Here is a 19,630-nt window from a genome sequence, read left to right as displayed (position 1 = left end):
AGACATGTCAAATAAAGAGCAACTCACTTTATGAGGCAGGAGTTTCTCCAGCGAGTCTCCAGACAACCCAGAAGCCTGGAGCTCCTTCTTAGCCTCATCAGAAGTCTTTCCCCTCATCAGAGCCTCTGTTTGCGCCAGGAAATTCGCCATCAGGATCTGCGGGATTCAGAAAGTGAAAGGAGCGTAACATATATCCACAACGGCTTCAAATATTAGCAGGATTTCCACTTTAAAGGGGAGCTCCTATGCACAAATCACTTTTATAAGGGGTTTATATGGAGCTGTGTGGCAACAGTGTGTGAATATAATCATAAAGTTATAATAAACTGTATGAATTGTATTATTTATAATCAGACTTGATAGAAACAGTCTGCAGAAACACTTTGATTGACATTCTCCCTTTGTATGATGTCATCAGAGGGTGAAGCTCCGCCCACTAGTGAACAGTTCTCCCTCATTAGCATATGACGCTAGTCTTGTTTTTGAATCTGCAACTATGCTGACACACAGGCATTTATAGCCCCGCCCCCTTTTGAAAAAGAGCACAATCTCATTTGCATTTAAAGCGACAGTCACCAAAACACCACAATTTAGGATCAAAGCCTAAAAGGGTCAGTTTCAGAGAGTTACTAAACATTATCTGTGTGGTATTTTGAGCTGAAACTTCTCACACTCACACTCACTCACTGACATTAAACAAGCAGCACTAAACAAAAAATACATTACAGAAAAAAGTCCCTGAAATTCTATTCGGACATAAAAACAAACAAACCCTATCTTTCAGAACGTGGGGAAACCCTGTATCATGAGTAAACATCTGAGACGTCCAGACAGCACAGACTCTACCTTATGATGCAGGTTATCTCTGATAGGATGCTGGCTCTGCGCAGGAATGAGGAAGTCAGCTGGAATCAAGCGAGTGCCTGCAGAGAAACAGATCATCATCATCAATCAGTCAATCACTTAATTAGTTTTAATGCCACATCAGCAGCAGTAGCTATATTCATGCCAACATTAATGATACATTTTCAATACAGAATTTAGAAACGTAACAGTATCTTGATAAACAAACATCATACAAATGCATGTAAACGACTAGACTGATAAAAAAGTTCATGTAATAGATTTAATTTTAGGATATTTATCACTTAATAAAAATGTACACAAGGAGCCACCTTTTTATTAAACAAATCCCCTCAAATATTTTCTGCATTAAAAACCTGTCTAATACAACTTTAAATATACATTCTAGTAAAAAAAAAAATGTATAAAAATAAATAAATAACTAAATAAATAACTAAATAAATAAATTTATATATATATATATATATATATATATATATATATATATATATATATATATATATATATAAATTAATAATATTTATAAATATATAAATACATAAATATAAATATATATAAATAAATATATAATATTTATAAATATATAAATACATAAATATATAAATATAAATATATATATGAATATAAATAAATATAAATAAATAAATTATATATATATAAATAAATAAATTATATATATATATATATATATATATATATATATATATATATATATATATATATATATATATATATATATATATATATATATATATATATACACACACACATACATACATACATACATCTATATATATATCATATATAGGGATCACAGACCCTGGTGAATGAGCTGGTAGAAAGCGTGCTGTCCATTAGTTCCTGGTTCTCCCCAAACGATGGGTCCCGTGTGGTAATTCACACGAGTGCCAGACTTGGTGATGTACTTCCCGTTGGACTCCATGTCCCCCTGAAAGGTCATAAAATGAACTCAGCAAAGTGTTTTATTGTCAGAAACATGACCAAAAGTACAGATTTCAGGAGTGAAAATTGTTTAAAATGTGATGATCCCATAATATCCTTCTAATATTGGAGTGCTGCTGAGTGGGTTCTTGAACACCTCTGATTGGTCATTGTGTTTATGCAGCCGACTGGAATGTCTGTGATAGGCTGCAATGACCATCAATTGACAGAGTGCTTGGTACATGAACAGTGAAGCGATTGAAAGGCTGCAGTTTTTTAAACTGCAGATGGCACTCTAGGCTAGTTTGACAGCACTCTAGGCTAGATTTTTAACTACAGATGGCACTCTAAGCTAGTTTGACAGCACTCTAGGCTAGTTTTTAAACTGCAGATGCTGCTCTAGGCAAGATTTTTAACAGCAGATGGGACTCTAGGCTATTTTTTAAAACAGCAGATAGCACTCTAGGCTAGTTTTTAAACTGCAGATGGCGCTCTAGGCTAGATTGACAGCACTCTAGGCTAGTTTTTAAACTGCAGATGGCGCTCTAGGCTAGATTGACAGCACTCTAGGCTAGTTTTTAAACTGCAGATGGCGCTCTAGGCTAGATTGACAGCACTCTAGGCTAGTTTTTAAACTGCAGATGGCGCTCTAGGCTAGATTGACAGCACTCTAGGCTAGTTTTTAAACTGCAGTTGGCACTCTAGGCTAGTTTGACAGCACTCTAGGCTAGATTTTTAACTACAGATGGCACTCTAGGCTAGTTTTTAAACTGCAGTTGGCACTCTAGGCTAGTTTGACAGCACTCTAGGCTAGATTTTTAACTACAGATGGCACTCTAGGCTATTTTTAAAACAGCAGATGGCACTATAGGCTAGTTTTTAAACTGCAGATGGTGCTCTAGACTAGTTTTTAAACTGCAGATGGCGCTCTAGGCTAGTTTGACAGCACTCTAGGCTAGATTTTTAACTACAGATGGCACTCTAGGCTAGTTTGACAGCACTCTAGGCTAGTTTTTAAACTGCAGATGCTGCTCTAGGCAAGATTTTTAACTGCAGATGGGACTCTAGGCTATTTTTAAAACAGCAGATGGCACTCTAGGCTAGTCTTTACACTGCAGATGGCGTTCTAGGCTAGATTTTTAACTACAGATGGCACTCTAGGCTAGTTTGACAGCACTCTAGGCTAGTTTTTCAACAGCAGATGGCGCTCTAGGCTATTTTTTTAACAGCAGATGGCGCTCTAGGCTATTTTTTTAACAGCAGATGGCGCTCTAGGCTAGTTTTTATACTGCAGATGGCACTCTAGGCTAGTCTTTAAACTGCTGATGGTGCTCTAGGCTAGATTTTTAACTAGCAGACGGAGCTCTAGGGTAGTTGTTAAACAGCAGATGGCGCTCTAGGCTAGTTTTCAAATGTACACTCAAATGCTCACGAGAAAAGCACTTGTGCATTCTACTGAATCACGTAAATTGGTTAATATGTCATAAGCTTAATGTAAACAGCTCACTCTGAACACTAATAATAATAATATAAATAAAAATAATAATAATAGAACTACTGTAGTTCAGAATTAATCGCTCAGAGTACCGTGTGTATATCTCCTTATCCTGTGATTCCCACAATCTTGGATCCAGCCTGTATCTAGAGCAGATGGCGATCATTTGTTGATGTAACCTTCTTTTCTGTGGCTGAAAAGCTTCATATCCTCATGACTAGTTATCATGGTAATTAATGAATCAAAACACAAGACTGATTCTAGAAAGGACGCCAGTTACAGACGAATCCCTTCATAGATGGCTTCAGCTCATCAGGCGTTCAAGAACACCCTTAACAGAGCTCCTACTATATGTTATATTTATATAAAAGCTGGTATTGTCACATTTTTATAACATTTATTGGTAGCTGAAGCCTGTACTTTTTCATAGCTAAAGTGTCATCAGACTGACCTGTTGGAAATACGCAGCGAAGCGATGCATGTACTGATCGTAGGGCAGCAGTGCATGTGTCTCAGCCTGGAAGAAGTTGACATACCAGACGCCGAGCAGAGCCAGAATGACCGGAGCGTTCTGCTCCAGAGGGGCCGAGCGGAAGTGATTATCCTGAGAAAAAGAGCCATAAACATTACTCACAGCTGTTAGTTTGTGTTTAAAGCCATGGCAGCTTCTATGGCTATTTTCATTGTTTAGAAAGTTTTTACAATTTATTGTTTGCTAAAAACTAGTTCGGGGCAAGGATTAATAAACTTGCTTATGTGCAATAAAAACACTGATGATCTCAGCCACAACAAGCCAAGTGTTGTTTTAGTTATTCTAAAATGCCGAAGCCAAATAATCTGATTAATAAAATGCAGTTTTTTACTGAAAATAGTTTACATGACATTACAAAATTCAGTTTTTAAGCTTGTATGCAATGTGCAAAGTAAATGGACGCTTGTACTGTAGTATACTAAGTTATGCTTACCATCCAGTGAGCACCAGACAGAAGCTGCTCGAAATTGTCAAAACCTGCAAGACGTCAATAAATGAAGTGACTGCATTATTTACAGCATGCAAAAACATTAGTCTATTAGTGCAAGATGCAGAAGTACACTGCACGAAATGCTTTTCTTACTTGGAGTTTTTGTCTCGTTTCTAGTCGAATATCTAAAAATTCTTAAGTCAAGAAGCATTTTCTAGCATTGTCTTGTTTTCAGAAATGTCAAAATTTACTAAGTTTTTCCTTTAAAAAAAAAAAGCTAAAATAATCAGCATAAAAATAATGATAATTCAAAGTGAATACAAGATTATTTTGCTTACCCCGTTGGCAGATTATCCATTTATAGGATTAATTTTTAAGCAAAAACATACTTAATTTTGATGTATTATTTCTGAAAACAGGACACTACTCTTTGGTGGTCTAAAAAATGCTTCTTGATTTAAGAATTTGTAGATATTTGGACCAGAAACAAGACATAAACTGAGTAAAGCATTTATTTTTGCAGTCTATGGGTCAAGTTAGGTCAGAAACACACAGTAAACAAATACATAAATATAGATTTTGGCTGCATATATATACTGTAAACACATACAGTCAATACCAAATTAATTTGTTGAGTACAAACTAATGAAATAAAGAAAATAAATTAAAAATGAATATGTAAATAAATACAAATAGATAAATGTAAATAAAATGAACAAATATAAAAATACACAAATACATAAATAAAAAGAACTAAAAAATTTTAATAAATACAAATATATAAATAAAAATATAAGCGAAATAAACTAAATAAATACAGATATATAAATAAAAATAAGAAAATAAAAAATACAGATATATAAATAAAAAATAAATTTATAAATAAATAAATAAAAATACAAATAAAAAGTCAATAAAATAAATAAATATAAAAAATGCAAATATATAAATAAAAAATACAAATAAATAAATAAATGAATATATAAATAAATGTAAACAAATAAAAGCAAATAAAAATATAAATAATTGCAAATATAAATAAAAAATAGAAATAAATAGAATAAATACAAATAAATACATAAAAGTAAATAAATATATAAATACAAATGAATAAAAGCAAATAAAATAAACATATAAATAAATGAATATATAAATAAAAAATAGAAATTGATAAAAGTAAATAAAATAAATACAAATAAATAGATAAGTAAATATTTAAATACAAATAAATAAAAGCAAATAAAATAAAATACAAACAAACAAATATAAAATACAAATAAAAAGTTAATAAAATAAAAGCAAATATAATTTAAATTCAAAACGTATTCATACCCCTTGCAAATTCGGACTTACATTTTTGTTTAAATGTAAAGAAAAGCTGAAACATATATTTTTTTTTCCCACAATGATCCCTCTTGAACATCATATTATTATCTTTTGGAAGAAGTCCGAGTCATTTCCAGTCAAAAATAAATAATAACAACAACAACAACAGAAACTGCTGGTTAAATAAAATAACTCTCAAGTCACAGTTTGCCAAAGATTTGAATAATTTCAGACTTGGCTGCATATCATTTGTCACTCCTGAAAAACATTACAGCATATTTGGGGACTTTTCCCACAGCAGACGTACCAATGTGCAGAGCGATGGACAAGCCGATAGCAGACCACAGAGAATAGCGGCCGCCGACCCACTGAAACATCAGCATCAAATTAACACTAACTTAGAAGTGGATTCAGCAAAATGGCAGAGCAGTCAATATTTCAGGCAATCATGCATTCAGTCCGTCCTGGAAACTGCTCTGTAGCACATACTCACATCCCAAAACTCAAACATGTTGTTGGTGTCGATGCCGAACTCCTTCACTTTTGGCTGATGATGGGAGACAGAAATAAATACACGTTGATTAAACCGTACTTAAAAGAGAATACATGAAGTTATGCTGCTGTACTCACCGCGTTTGTGGAAAGAGCCACGAAATGTTTGGCCACAGCAGATTTCTGCAATACAAATATAAATTATTAGTGTCTGTATATTAACAGATTATTATGTGCTGTTAATAATAAGAGTTCTGACATCTCATACTTTAAATGATTAAGCTCTTTACAGGAGGATTGACTTTGGTATTAATGTTATATGGTTAAAGACAAAATGATTAGCTCTCTTGTAAAATGATAATAGTTTTTTTTAAATATCTATATAAAGTGCTGTTTAACAGAGCAAGGACATTTTTCACAGGATTTTCCACTATATTTTTCTTCTGGAGAAAGTCTTCTTTTTGTTTGGCTGAAATAAATAAATAAACTAAATTAATTAATTCAATAATAACAAAACTATAAAACTAAATAAATGATTTAATGAAATAAATAAATAAACTAAATGTTTTTAGAAATAAACAAACATTAAAAAATAAAATAAATAAAAAACTAAAAATTAAAATAAATAAACTAATTAATTAATTAAAATTAAAACAAATAAATAAAAAAAAATAAACAACAAATTAATCAATTAATTACTAAAAAACAAAAAATAAACTAATTAATGAACATAAATATGTAGAAATAAAAACAAACATTTAAAAAAATACATAGAAATAAACATTAAAATATAAAAACAAATACACATAACACAAAATTAATTAAATGAAAACTAGAACTAAATAAATAACTGAATAATTAAATAAATGAAAACTAAACAAATAAAAATTAATTAATACAAAAACTAAAAAATAGAAATAAAATAAAATAAAAAATTAATAAAAATAAAATTAATAAAAATAAACATGAAAAAAAAAAAAAACCAATTGCAAAAAAAAAAAAAAAAAACGTCCATATGTTTTACCCAAATTTGAGCTGAAACATCTCAGCAGTTTGACCTGAAAAAAACTCATTGTAAAAAAACTTGGCTAATAAAATGCAATAATTTATGTAGGTCTCACATCTTTAGCGGCCTGCAGAAACCATTCTCTGGCCGTCTCTGCGTTTGTGATGGTCTCCTGGGTGGTGAATGTCTGCAGGGAATATGAAAACATGGAGGAATTAAGACACAAACACTAAAACACGGTTTTATATATATAGGCTGTTACAGGCTGTTATAATGCCACTAAATGCTGTATAAAAGCTAGAAATTCCTTCTTATCTGCTTATATATATTTTGCCTCTTCATCCATAAAAAAAAAAAAATATATATATATATATATATATATATATATATATATATATATATATATATATATATATATATATATATTCTTTTTTTTTTTTTTATGGATGAAGTGGCAAAATATATATAAGCAGATAAGAAGGAATTTCTAACTTTTATACTGTGTTTAGTGGCATTATAACAGCCTGGCTGAGAGGTGACAGAAACACATAATTAACTAAATAAATTAGTCCAAGAAACAAAATTCTTACAGGAAGTTAAAGAGAGAAATATTCAAGTTGTGCATTATTTTTATTTTAAATATATTTTGGAAGTTTGTAAAATTTCTAGCACACAATAAAGTAACAATTAACAAATTGATGCAGTCAGTTTTTGTTCTGCTTTTACAGGACAGATTTCTGGTCTCTTTTTTATCAACCCATGATTTAGATGGTGGACTATGAAGTGTTGCATACATCCAGACAAATTAAAACAGTAATTTCAGCCTGTTCTCTTGTCTGTTCCTCTACCTTGGAGGCGATGATGAAGAGTGTGGTCTCGGCGTTGAGCTGCGCGAGGGTTTTGGCCATGTGTGTGCCGTCAATATTAGAGACGAACCAGACATTGGGTCCTCCTTTAGAGTACGGCTTCAGCGCTTCAGTCACCATCAGAGGACCCTGAAGAACAGCACAAACAGCTTTCACACACTCTCTCTTCGGTCTTTACACACGTTTAAAGTCTTTTATTACAGTATCTTGATGTACTTTTAATTGAAACTGAATGTTAAGTAGGAGGTGAGGCTTTATTTTTGCACATCTTACCCTTATAGCAAACTAACAGTAAAGGGGTTGTTCAACTAATGCTTGTAATGGGAAAGTTTATACACACAAAATGAAGCAGTCAAGTGGTAAATGAATTTTGCTTTCAGTATTGCGATATGGTATATCTAAATGCAAATCAAAAGAAGCTCTAATATTATGTGTAAACTAAAAACTGACAAGTAAACTGCAGGGCTGTTAAATGCCCCATTCTGATTGGCTGACGAACATTAAGGCATGCAACTACTATTCAGATAAACACACCACAAGTAGTTCCGGCAGGTTTGGTTGTGTCTAGAAGGAACTGGAAGATTTTTATTCTTTAACTTATTAAATCACCCAGTAAACTGTATTCCATTAATGTCTACACCTACCCGAAACTAATCCCTTTCAACATTCAATTCGACAGCCGGACATCTCTGATCAGATTTCTTTACGGTCAGTTCTGGGGTGCTTTAGGAAACTCACCAGGTCTGATCCTCCGATGCCGATGTTCACCACATCAGTGATGCTTTTCCCACTGAAGCCTTTCCACGCGCCGCTGCGCACTTTCTGCACAATAACAGACACACAACATCTATGTTCAGGACTTTTCATAATTGGTTATAAAATAATCAAATCAAATATAAAAGATAATCTGATAAATTAGTTAAATCATTGTTGTATTGCTCTAAAATGTTTATGGAGAAGCTTAAATAATAGCCAGGGGACAATGTACATGATAAAGTTCCCTCAACAGCAATAAAAATGATCATACAAGATTTTTATTATGATTTACAGAAGATACCAAAACCACCCAGGGGCGTTGTTAGACATAAAAGCTCTACTGGGGCACGCACAAAAGAATAAATAAAATAATAAAATAAATAAACAAATAATAAAATAAATAATTTAATAAATAAATAAAATAAATAATTAAATAAATAAATAAAATAAATAAATAAAATATTAAATAAATAAAATAAAATAAATAAGTAAATAAAATGATAAAATAACTAAATAAATAAATTAATTAAATAATAAATAAAATAAATAAAATAAATAAAATGATAAAATAAAGAATAAAATAAATAAATAAAATAAATAATTAAATAAATAAATAAAATAATAAAATAAAATAAAATAAATAAGTAAATAAAATGATAAAATAACTAAATAAATAAATAAAATAAATAAACAAATAAAATTAACAAAATCAATAAATAAAATAAATAAATAAACAAAAAACATTTAAGATGAGTTATAGAATTATCTGTTGTCTTAGACTTCACACTTGGCAGAGAATCAGGTTTATTAAGTCTCACCTCCCTGACTCAGCATCCTTCCTTTTTACTTCATACAAAATAATCAGGAAGCATGCTTAAGATCAGCCTCGGTCATATTAATTAAACTTTGGTTTTGTCGACTTGCAAAACTCACTGCATGCCATCACCTCAGCATAAAAGACAGATAGGCTGGATTCACAGCGCATGAGCGGCGCGTGAGCAGCAAGTACTTCTTTTCAACGTGCATGTTAACAACCGGGACTGGTTTGGTTGCACAGAGAAAATAACATCTTTATTTCGAGATTACCACTCTTAAAAATGACACTTGCATATAAAGTAAATCTTCACGTGCCCCGGTAAATTGGGTTCGGCGATGCCCCTGCCACCATCAAAAAACAAATAAATCATTCAGTTTAACAATAGTTTGTCCAGAAATCATCAATGGATTTAAAATAAAGAAAAATCATCGATTAGGTTTAACTGAAATTTATGTATGCATTATTATATATATTTTTATATATGATTGTCAAATATGCATAATATAAAAAAATAACATAAACATGGATACATCGTATCCACAGTACATTATAGCAATTACAACTTTTTTGTAATGAATACTGCATACAGTATATTAACTATAGTAAAACTAAAATTTCCCATATAGTCACAGAAAACTACAGTATTAAATCAGTTGTTTATATTACTCTGGACCCTTTTCACAAGCCTGTTATGACGCATTTAACAGTCAACAGCATCTTAAATCCTTTAAAGTTTTTAACATTTTATTTATTTTTTGTATGCATGAACATTTATATATGTATTATTTCATCTTTGCTTCAAATTACAAAAAACGAATTCCCGCTTGTGCAAGGCGTTTCTAATGCAGCGTCTATGGGGCAGGACAGTAAATTTAGCATCATTCTCTCCTCTACCTGCCGTCATCAGTCTCACACTATCTTTTTCTTTTTTCTTAAAGTCTTGATAACACCATCGTGGAGTTTTTCTTTTATTATTCAAACAAATAAGATTGTAAAAGCAATGATTTGTTGTATTCTCCCATTCACTGCGCTCTGAGTTCACCAACTATGAGGGCTTCCGCTACTGAGAAACCCAGAAATGTGAAAAGGGTCTACGGTTGTGCTGCCATAGCAGCTATAAAACCGGATCGTTCGTTTACATTACTACAGTTGTGTTACCATAGCAACTACAGAAGTGGATTATTTGTTTATATTACTATAGTTGTGCTACCATAGCAACTATAGAACCCACATACAAAATTAATTTAAGTAGTTTACTGCACTTTGGTTCGAAACGCTGTAGATATTAATATAAATAACTACAGTGTTTTTTAATATGGGACACAACAGCTTCTTAAATAAAATGCTGCAGGGCTGCTTTACGTGCAATAAACCTGAACATTTCACAATATAAGATCACTACAAACACGACATCCCCCAGGTCCTATAAGTTCAGGTTAATGGTTAATAAGAGAAGCTCTCTGTAAACAGCCGTGTTGTACAGTCATGTTCACCCACATGGCAGAAGCTCTTCATCTGCTCCAGGACTCGGTTCACCTCTGGCATCACGTCTTTTCCGTCCACCATGATGGGAGTGTTGGAGCGGTTCCTCAGGGCGGTGTGGAGGACGGCACGACCCTGACAAAGAATAAATAAATAAATAAAAACACACACACTCTTCACATCCACTGCCCAGAGAAATAACTAACACTGTCTATTGCTGCCACTTTCAATCATAGCCATTTCATGTCTTTCTGAGGTGTTCAGTGAACCTCATGTTGCCAGACTTTGTCATGTTAAGCATTAAAAAACAATTCAAGGACACAATGCTTAAAATAGCCGAGTTAAGAAAAGGTTGGGATTAACGATTCTGCATCCTGCATGAAAAACACAAGATTTGAACTTTATTTTGGTGAATTTTTCAGGACTTTATTTTGTTTAAATATCTGGCAACTCTAGCGATGTTTCCATGCACCTATTTTTATGAGTATTTATGGAATATTAGATAAAAAAATATTTAAAGCAAAAGCCAAAATGTGCATAAATTATGAAAATGTGCATTAAAAAAACTGACGTAGAGAAGAAAAAATGTCCTTGTTAAAGATCACTAGGGACACTTGAAAAAGAATGACAGCATTATTAAAGTAATAAAGCCAATTATACAGTAGGAAGATGAAGGTTGGGATTACCGATGTTGCATCCTGCATGATAAACTTATTTTGGTGCAATTTTTTCAGGAATTGTTTTAGCTAGTGTTGCCAGATATTCTTACAGAATCAAACTGTTTCAATCCACCTTTTGTTATGCATTGTTTGGAATATTGCATAAAAACTGCTTAATGCAAATGCCAAGATGTGCATAAATGCTGAAAATATGTTCATTAATACAGCTCGTGCACAACAGAGTAGGAAAAACTGTTTATCTCTTTAAAAAAAAATAATAATAATAATGATAATATTAACAATAATATATATATATATATATATATATAAATATATATATATATATATATATATATATATATATATATATATATATATATATATATATTTTATATATATATATATATATATATATATATACACAAAATATATATATATATATATATATATATAAAAAAAAAATATATATATATATATATATATATATATATATATATATATATATATATATATATATAAATATATATATATATAAAAAATATATATATTATATATATATATATATATATAAAAATATATATATATAAAAAAAAAATAGGTAGGGAGAAGGTGAAGGTAGAGAGTAGTGATTCCATATTCAGCATGACAAACACAAGGTTTTAATCTATTTTGGTGCATTTTTAGGGTTTGATTAAGTTTGATTTTGTAAGAATATCTGGCAACACTTGCAATGTTCCCATCCACCTATTATTATGCATATGAGAATATTGCATTAAAAAAGCTTAATGGAAATGCAAAGATGTGCACACATTTTGGTAAAGTGCATTGAAAACATGTATTTGAGCACAACTAAGTAGGATAAATATTATTAAATAAGAAAAAAAGTGACAGAATAAAATATATAATGGGAAATACTGTGGTGTATATATTTGTTAAACAATTCTTGACATATATTTGAGATATATTTAAATAATTTTGTCTTCAACTGTGTGCGTCTATATATTAAACTACACAATTAAAATGCATTCGTATTCATTATTATTACACAATTACTAACAATCCGCAGACCTCAGTGATTGCTACAGCTTTGACCACCTCAGTGATGTAAAGAGGAAGCTGGGAGTTTCAACACAAGTTTCTGCTGTGTGTCAATGCGAAGTAGATGTTTGACTTCGATCATTACCTCAGTGAAGTTGATCTTCTCTCCTGCAAACATCTGTTCCCGGGCCGCCTCGACGCCCACTGATCTCGCCTGATCACGAACACAGAGAAATAATAAAGACGGTTAAAGTGACTCTTGAGCAAACACACACATGTAAAGAGCTATGACAACAGCAGGTGTGTGTTCAGTCCTGCTCTGATGACTGTGAATGTGAGGGCGTCTCAGACATTGGGCTTGTTCATAAACAGGGGCTTAAATTGTGACAGTATTTATTATCCTTGTGTTTATGTACTGCTGTCATCTGATTGGCCGGAGCACATGTTTGCGTTTCTCTCAATCATCGTCGTCAGGATGGATCGACAAGTTCACGATGCAGGATTATAGAGAGTTTATATGCAGCTGTCGTGACTTTAAGCTGCCAAACAGAGAGATTAACTCTTTGTCGTGGACATTATTTTTAAAAATAAGCATGATAAGTTGTCTGTAGCAGGGAGGGGCTGACGTCTGAGGGCACTGTAGTCCGTTTATAGCCTAATATTAGCTTTTCAATTCTTGCTTTTGCGTGTAAGATACAAAAGTGCTCAAAGTTGTATTTTGGTGTGAGGATTATCCGGCTGGACAAAACGTGTAAGTGTAAGAACAGTGTTTGAACACAGAGCTTATTATTCGCAATCTTCGAAAACACTATGGGAAGATTCACCATAGATATATACACTGGATATCGCATAGGGACCCTGAGCATGCGTCAATAGCGCCGCCACATTGGTACAGTGCTCCCAGGACAAGTGTCATTCAACCGCACTAGTCAAGACAGTGTTATTACGTGAAGATGCGGGACTTTAGCGCTGTCTACGGGTGTAGTAACGAGCAAACTAAGAAAACAGCACAAAGGTAGAACATTTCATAGGTAATATGAAGTTTTTTTCTGTTTTTGTATGTTCTGAACTTTGGTGCTAATCAGGTAACGTTATTGATGATAACAGTCTCTTACTGCATTCACCATACGGCAAAGCAGCTCCAACTCACACTAAACACTCAGCTTATGCTAGTTTTGTTGAATAGAATCAGCAAACAATGCAAAAGAAGTATGACAACGAGATGCTGCGCTGCCAGAAACTTGTATTATTGTCGGCTAACATTAGTAAAAGAGTCGCTCGGGGGATTCATTCACAAACGAATCGCTCTCTCCGTCAGTATGAGCAGTGAAAGCAGGAGAGGAGCTGTGTTTCAGGACATGATTAGATCAAATTTAACAGGGAGGGTGAATACTACATTTCTGTACACACAAACACAAGCTTTTAGTCAGGAATGGCCGTGCGGTCACTGATCCATCAATGTAGAAAAGTGATGAAAATTAAAATTTTCGTAATTAGAAAAAAAAAATTACATACTAACATCCAGGAAAACTCCCGATCATAGATATATGTGTATATGTGTGTATCTCTGGCTTTGGATGGCCACAGTCCTCCACTGTACCTTGGTCCCGCATTCATTTCAAAGGAGCGCTACCCTGTAGCAAGATGGCGGCGCTGTTGACGCATTCCATCCAATAGACCAGGGGTTCCCAAACTTTTTAGCTTGCGACCCCCAAAATAACAATGCTATTGACTCGCGACCCCCAATATCCTCTGAGGTGGTTATATATATAGAAACCTTGCATGAAATAGCGCACTCACACCAATAGACCCAAGTTTATTCTTATTTTAATCTTTTTTTTATTGTAAATCAGTGCTGTACATGTGCCAGAAAGTTTAACCTGATGTTATAAAATCAATCTGCTGCATCTGACGCCATTGGTGTGTCTTTAAAATTAAAAATTTAAAATTACACCAGGGGTCGCAATCCAATAGAACAAGTAACTATAAGCTACTGTAGTAACTATATAGTATATATCAACTATAAACAACAATTTTTCTCTTCAGTAGTTTATTGATAAAATATGGTAATTCTTATGGTTTAATATAAATAAATAGATTTTTGGAAATCACCAGGCGACCCCCCTTTATTGTCTCGCGACCCCTTGGGGGGTTCCCGACCCCCACTTTGAGAACCACTGCAATAGACAACAATAGGCCAGGCGACATCTAGTGTATATATCTATGAAAATTCTATAGGTATTTTCACGAGGGAAGCAGTTTTATGCTAGCAGCCGATTAGCCTACAAAGTGACGTCATAGTTCCTCCACTCTATAGTGTTTTGTTTTATCACAGCTCGGCCAGTGAGAGTGGGGCATGGAGGCGGGGCATGTCAGACACTAAAGAGCATTTGATTGGTCAGAAGATTTGATGAGAGACTGAAGTATGAGGTGACGTCAGTAAAATTGTTGCCCCATTTAGGCGAATGCGACAAACTACAAGCTTTACATGTTTGCATCAGTTTTAGATCTTCTGAAGACAAATTTTGTCACTGTTTTAGTGCTCACTGGCTTAGAGATACCCTTAAACTTAACAATACTAATACTAATATCTAAAAAAACAACAACTTTATTTTAATTTTAGGGGACCTTTATTAAATCTTTACAGAACTTTGAAGCGTCCGTGAAAACAATACCATGTTCAATATCAAGATATATTGTGCTATCTAATATCAGCACGTCTATAGTCACAATACAGATGCAAAGACTTCTTTCATAACAGTACTGTGTGTGTGTAAATAATAGTGTGTAACCCAACACACACACACACACACACTATTTTCAGCCCCAACAGCTTTAAGCCTGTTAACATCTGGAGATGGACACACACACACAGATGAGCGCTTTAAAGACGCTAATCTGAACTCAAGCCAGATTACAGTAACAGCTTTATAACAGTAACAAACTCGGCTCTGACCATGTGACCTGAAGGTGTGCGGTGCGTGCGGAGAGGAGTGTGTACTGCACTGTACCATGTTGAAGAGCAAACTCATGACGTCTTCATTGATCAGGTTTTTGGAGAAGTCCAGCAGGAGATCCCCATCATCTGTCGACAGCTGCAAACTACACACACACACACACACACACACACACACACACAGATTATATAAACACATACACAATATACACACACACACACACACACACACACACACACACACAGATTATATAAACACATACACAATATACACACACACACACACACACACACACACAGATTATATAAACACATACACAATATATATATATATATATATATACACACACACAGATTATATAAACACACACACATTATATAAACATATACACAATATATACACACACACACAGATTATATAAACACATACACAATATATACACACACACACATTATATAAACACATACACAATATACACACACACACACACACACACACACACACACACACAGATTATATAAACACATACACAATATATATATACATACACACACAGATTATATAAACACATACACAATATATACACACACACACACACAGATTATATAAACACATACACAATATATATATATATATATATATACACACACACAGATTATATAAACACACACACATTATATAAACATATACACAATATATACACACACACACAGATTATATAAACACATACACAATATATACACACACACACATTATATAAACACATACACAATATACACACACACACACACACACACACACACACACACACAGATTATATAAACACATACACAATATATATATACATACACACACAGATTATATAAACACATACACAATATATACACACACACACACACAGATTATATAAACACATACACAAATATACACACACACACACACACACACACACACACACACACACACACACACACACACACACGTACACACAATGTGTATAAACAAATACATGCACGCGCGCGTTCCGCAAACACAAAATATATACACAAGCGCGCACACACACACGCATACATACACACGTACAGTATACGCACACACGTTATATACAGACACGCACACATATACATACACATATATATATATACACACATACATACACGTATATACACATACATACGACACAAGTGCACACGCACATACACATTTACAGAAATACACACACACACAAACAAACAAACACGACACAGGTGTACACGCGCAAAAGCATATACACAAATACACATGCACTATATACACACACACACACACACACACACACACACACACACGTACGACACAAGTGCACACATATACACAAATACGTGCACACACGCTTATACCTACACACACAATTTATATACTCATATGCATTTGCACGCACACACATATACACTACAAATGTACACACACGTTAAAGGTCACACACTATACACACACACACACACATATATATACAATATACAAAAATATGCGCACACATACACACAAATATACATACACACACATATGCACACATATACACTCACACACGCATACACAGAAATGCGCACACACACGTATATGCACGCAAACAAATATGGTCACACACACACACACACACACACACACATATATACACATATACACACATATATATATATATATATATATATATATATATATATATATATATATATATATATACACGAATATGCGCACACAAACATACAGAGAACATACAAAATATGTGTTATCAGGGGTTTATTTTAGCTTTATGCACAGCATGAACACTCCAGAATCATCCGTCAGGCCTGGTTTACGTTTAAGTGACAGGATGTTAGTGATGTTTAGACTGGAAACATGAGGAACGCTAAAGCAGACGCTACAAGAGATTTACTAGCGCTCTTATACAAGACAGTTACTCTCAAACTGCAGCGTCACATCAGTCTGTATATTTAATTACACTAAATTACTGTTTCAGATATATGTAAAACAACTTGTCATGCATAAAAAATTAAAATCATGATCAATCCATAGAAGCTTTTGAAAGGTTATTTTCTGTGCTGTTTTTTTTTTAACTTGTGTGTGTGTGTGTATATATGTATACATGTATGTATACATGTATGTATATATATATATATATATATATATATATATATATATATATATATATATATATATATATATATATATATATACACATATAGAGAGAATTTTTTTCCCTTGTTTATTATTGTACTTGATGTCATCAATTATGGTTATTAATATGACTGTGTTGCTAAAATGAATAAATAAATGAAAACGTAAAAAAATTATGATGATAATAATAATAATTATTATTGTTATAAATTTAACGGTTATGTTTCAGTCAAACATTTTATCCGCAAAAAATAATCAGTTTAAGATAAATACGCCATTATTTAATTCATTTTACTACACGTGTTACAACAAACGCAGTGATTGAGTGTGTGGAGAGGTTTGTGTGTGTGTGTATGGAATGAGTAAGAGGTGTGTGTGCAGACAATCACGTACAACATGCGGCTGGCGCGCCCCCTGCCGGTCAACACTAACACTCACATACACACTCTACTCTAGAAAACACACACTTCAGAGCGCAATAAATGCTCAGAACAGCACATATTAATCCACAACAGCGTATAAACATTAACATGCAGTCTCGATATGAATCATAAACACAGATGTATCTCGGTAGAGTGTGTGTGGGGCACTATTCATTAAGGAGATTGCATAAGCATTGACACTATACACTTCAGAAATGACCACACAGCACTAACATCACACTGTATTTAACGAAAACAGCCAAATAATCTGTAATATGTTGATTTAATCCTGCTCTAAAATGACATGCTCATCTGTGATGCTCATGGTCGTGCCCAGATGACCTTGTTATGCGTCTCCAAGCTAACATGGCTAAATATACACTCATTCAGCACAGATATAAAGAGTTAAATGTGTTATCAGAGCAATAATGAGAGTGTAAAAGCTGAATATAAGCAGGTGCAGAGGGCGGAAGCTGCACATTAAACACTGCCGGCCTGATGTTGTAATAACCTTGCGACATTCATGACGAAATCAAGACTGAAGTGTCGTGATATGTGCATTTGGAGATTAATATGTCATTTACATCACTAGACATACATTTGGAGGCTATTAATGAGCTAAACCAACATATAAAGACGTCACATTTGCTCGTGGAGGCCTAAATAAACTATTTAAGATGCTAGTACTGTGCATGAGTGATGCTAATAGGCTTAACGTGATGAAATACGAGTCAAAATGTGTATGGCAGAGATTAAAAACACAAAACGGAAGCGCGTTTGATGCGTTCTTCACCTGAACTTGTTGAATCTGTCAGCATCGGCCTCGAACATTTGCCTCATGTTGAGGTTTCCCGCGCTGGATTTGTACCATTGCTCCAGTTTGATGAAGTTCGGGTCGTTGTTGAGGCCCATGGTGGAAATATTTCGCCGTTTAAAAGCTGCTGCTGATGGGAAACACGACCGTACAGTCGCTCTCGCTCATTCACTGCACAGAAAGCGTGAGGTGGAAGTGCTGTGACAAATCCTGTCAGATACGCCCATCACGACGCGGACACGCCCACAATGACGACGGCGGAATCCAGAGTAGCTAGAAGGGATACAGCTGAGGACGAACTTTAACAAATATTATTCACATTATTTATTAATTTACCTATGAAATTGTATTTTACTGACGTCTACCCCTATCCCAACCTTCAAAGTAATGTAAAAGCAGTAATTATACCGAGTATTTTTCATATTATTTATTAAATTACCCATTAAATTGTATTTTATTAACGTCTACCCCTACATAGACTCTAAACACTGTCACAGTTATGTAAAAACAGTAATTATACCAAGTATTATTTATATTCTTTGTTAAATTACCGATCAAATTGTATTTTATTACCG

The 19,630-nt window shown here is 33.3% G+C and overlaps 1 protein-coding gene across 2 annotated transcripts in view; it reads right to left on the bottom strand.

Moving 5' to 3' along the window:
- Positions 1–19,239, bottom strand: part of gpia (glucose-6-phosphate isomerase a) — a 25,760-nt gene extending 6,521 nt beyond the window's left edge. The window contains 15 exon segments of one of the 2 annotated variants that reach the window (NM_144763.2): positions 28–156; positions 847–923; positions 1,684–1,813; positions 3,753–3,905; positions 4,267–4,310; positions 5,897–5,957; positions 6,083–6,136; positions 6,220–6,264; positions 7,203–7,274; positions 7,936–8,082; positions 8,692–8,775; positions 11,024–11,143; positions 12,851–12,919; positions 15,717–15,807; positions 19,035–19,239. In NM_144763.2, the coding sequence (NP_658909.2) occupies positions 28–156; positions 847–923; positions 1,684–1,813; positions 3,753–3,905; positions 4,267–4,310; positions 5,897–5,957; positions 6,083–6,136; positions 6,220–6,264; positions 7,203–7,274; positions 7,936–8,082; positions 8,692–8,775; positions 11,024–11,143; positions 12,851–12,919; positions 15,717–15,807; positions 19,035–19,153 (1,395 nt within the window). In that variant the 5' untranslated portion in view covers positions 19,154–19,239. 2 annotated transcript variants of the gene reach the window in all.
- Between the last annotated feature and the right edge of the window lie 391 nt (positions 19,240–19,630).

This window comes from Danio rerio, chromosome 25 (assembly GCF_049306965.1).
Source record: "Danio rerio strain Tuebingen ecotype United States chromosome 25, GRCz12tu, whole genome shotgun sequence".
In the NCBI taxonomy this organism is placed as follows: Eukaryota; Metazoa; Chordata; class Actinopteri; order Cypriniformes; family Danionidae; genus Danio; species Danio rerio.
This window is presented reverse-complemented; position numbering and strand designations above follow the sequence as displayed.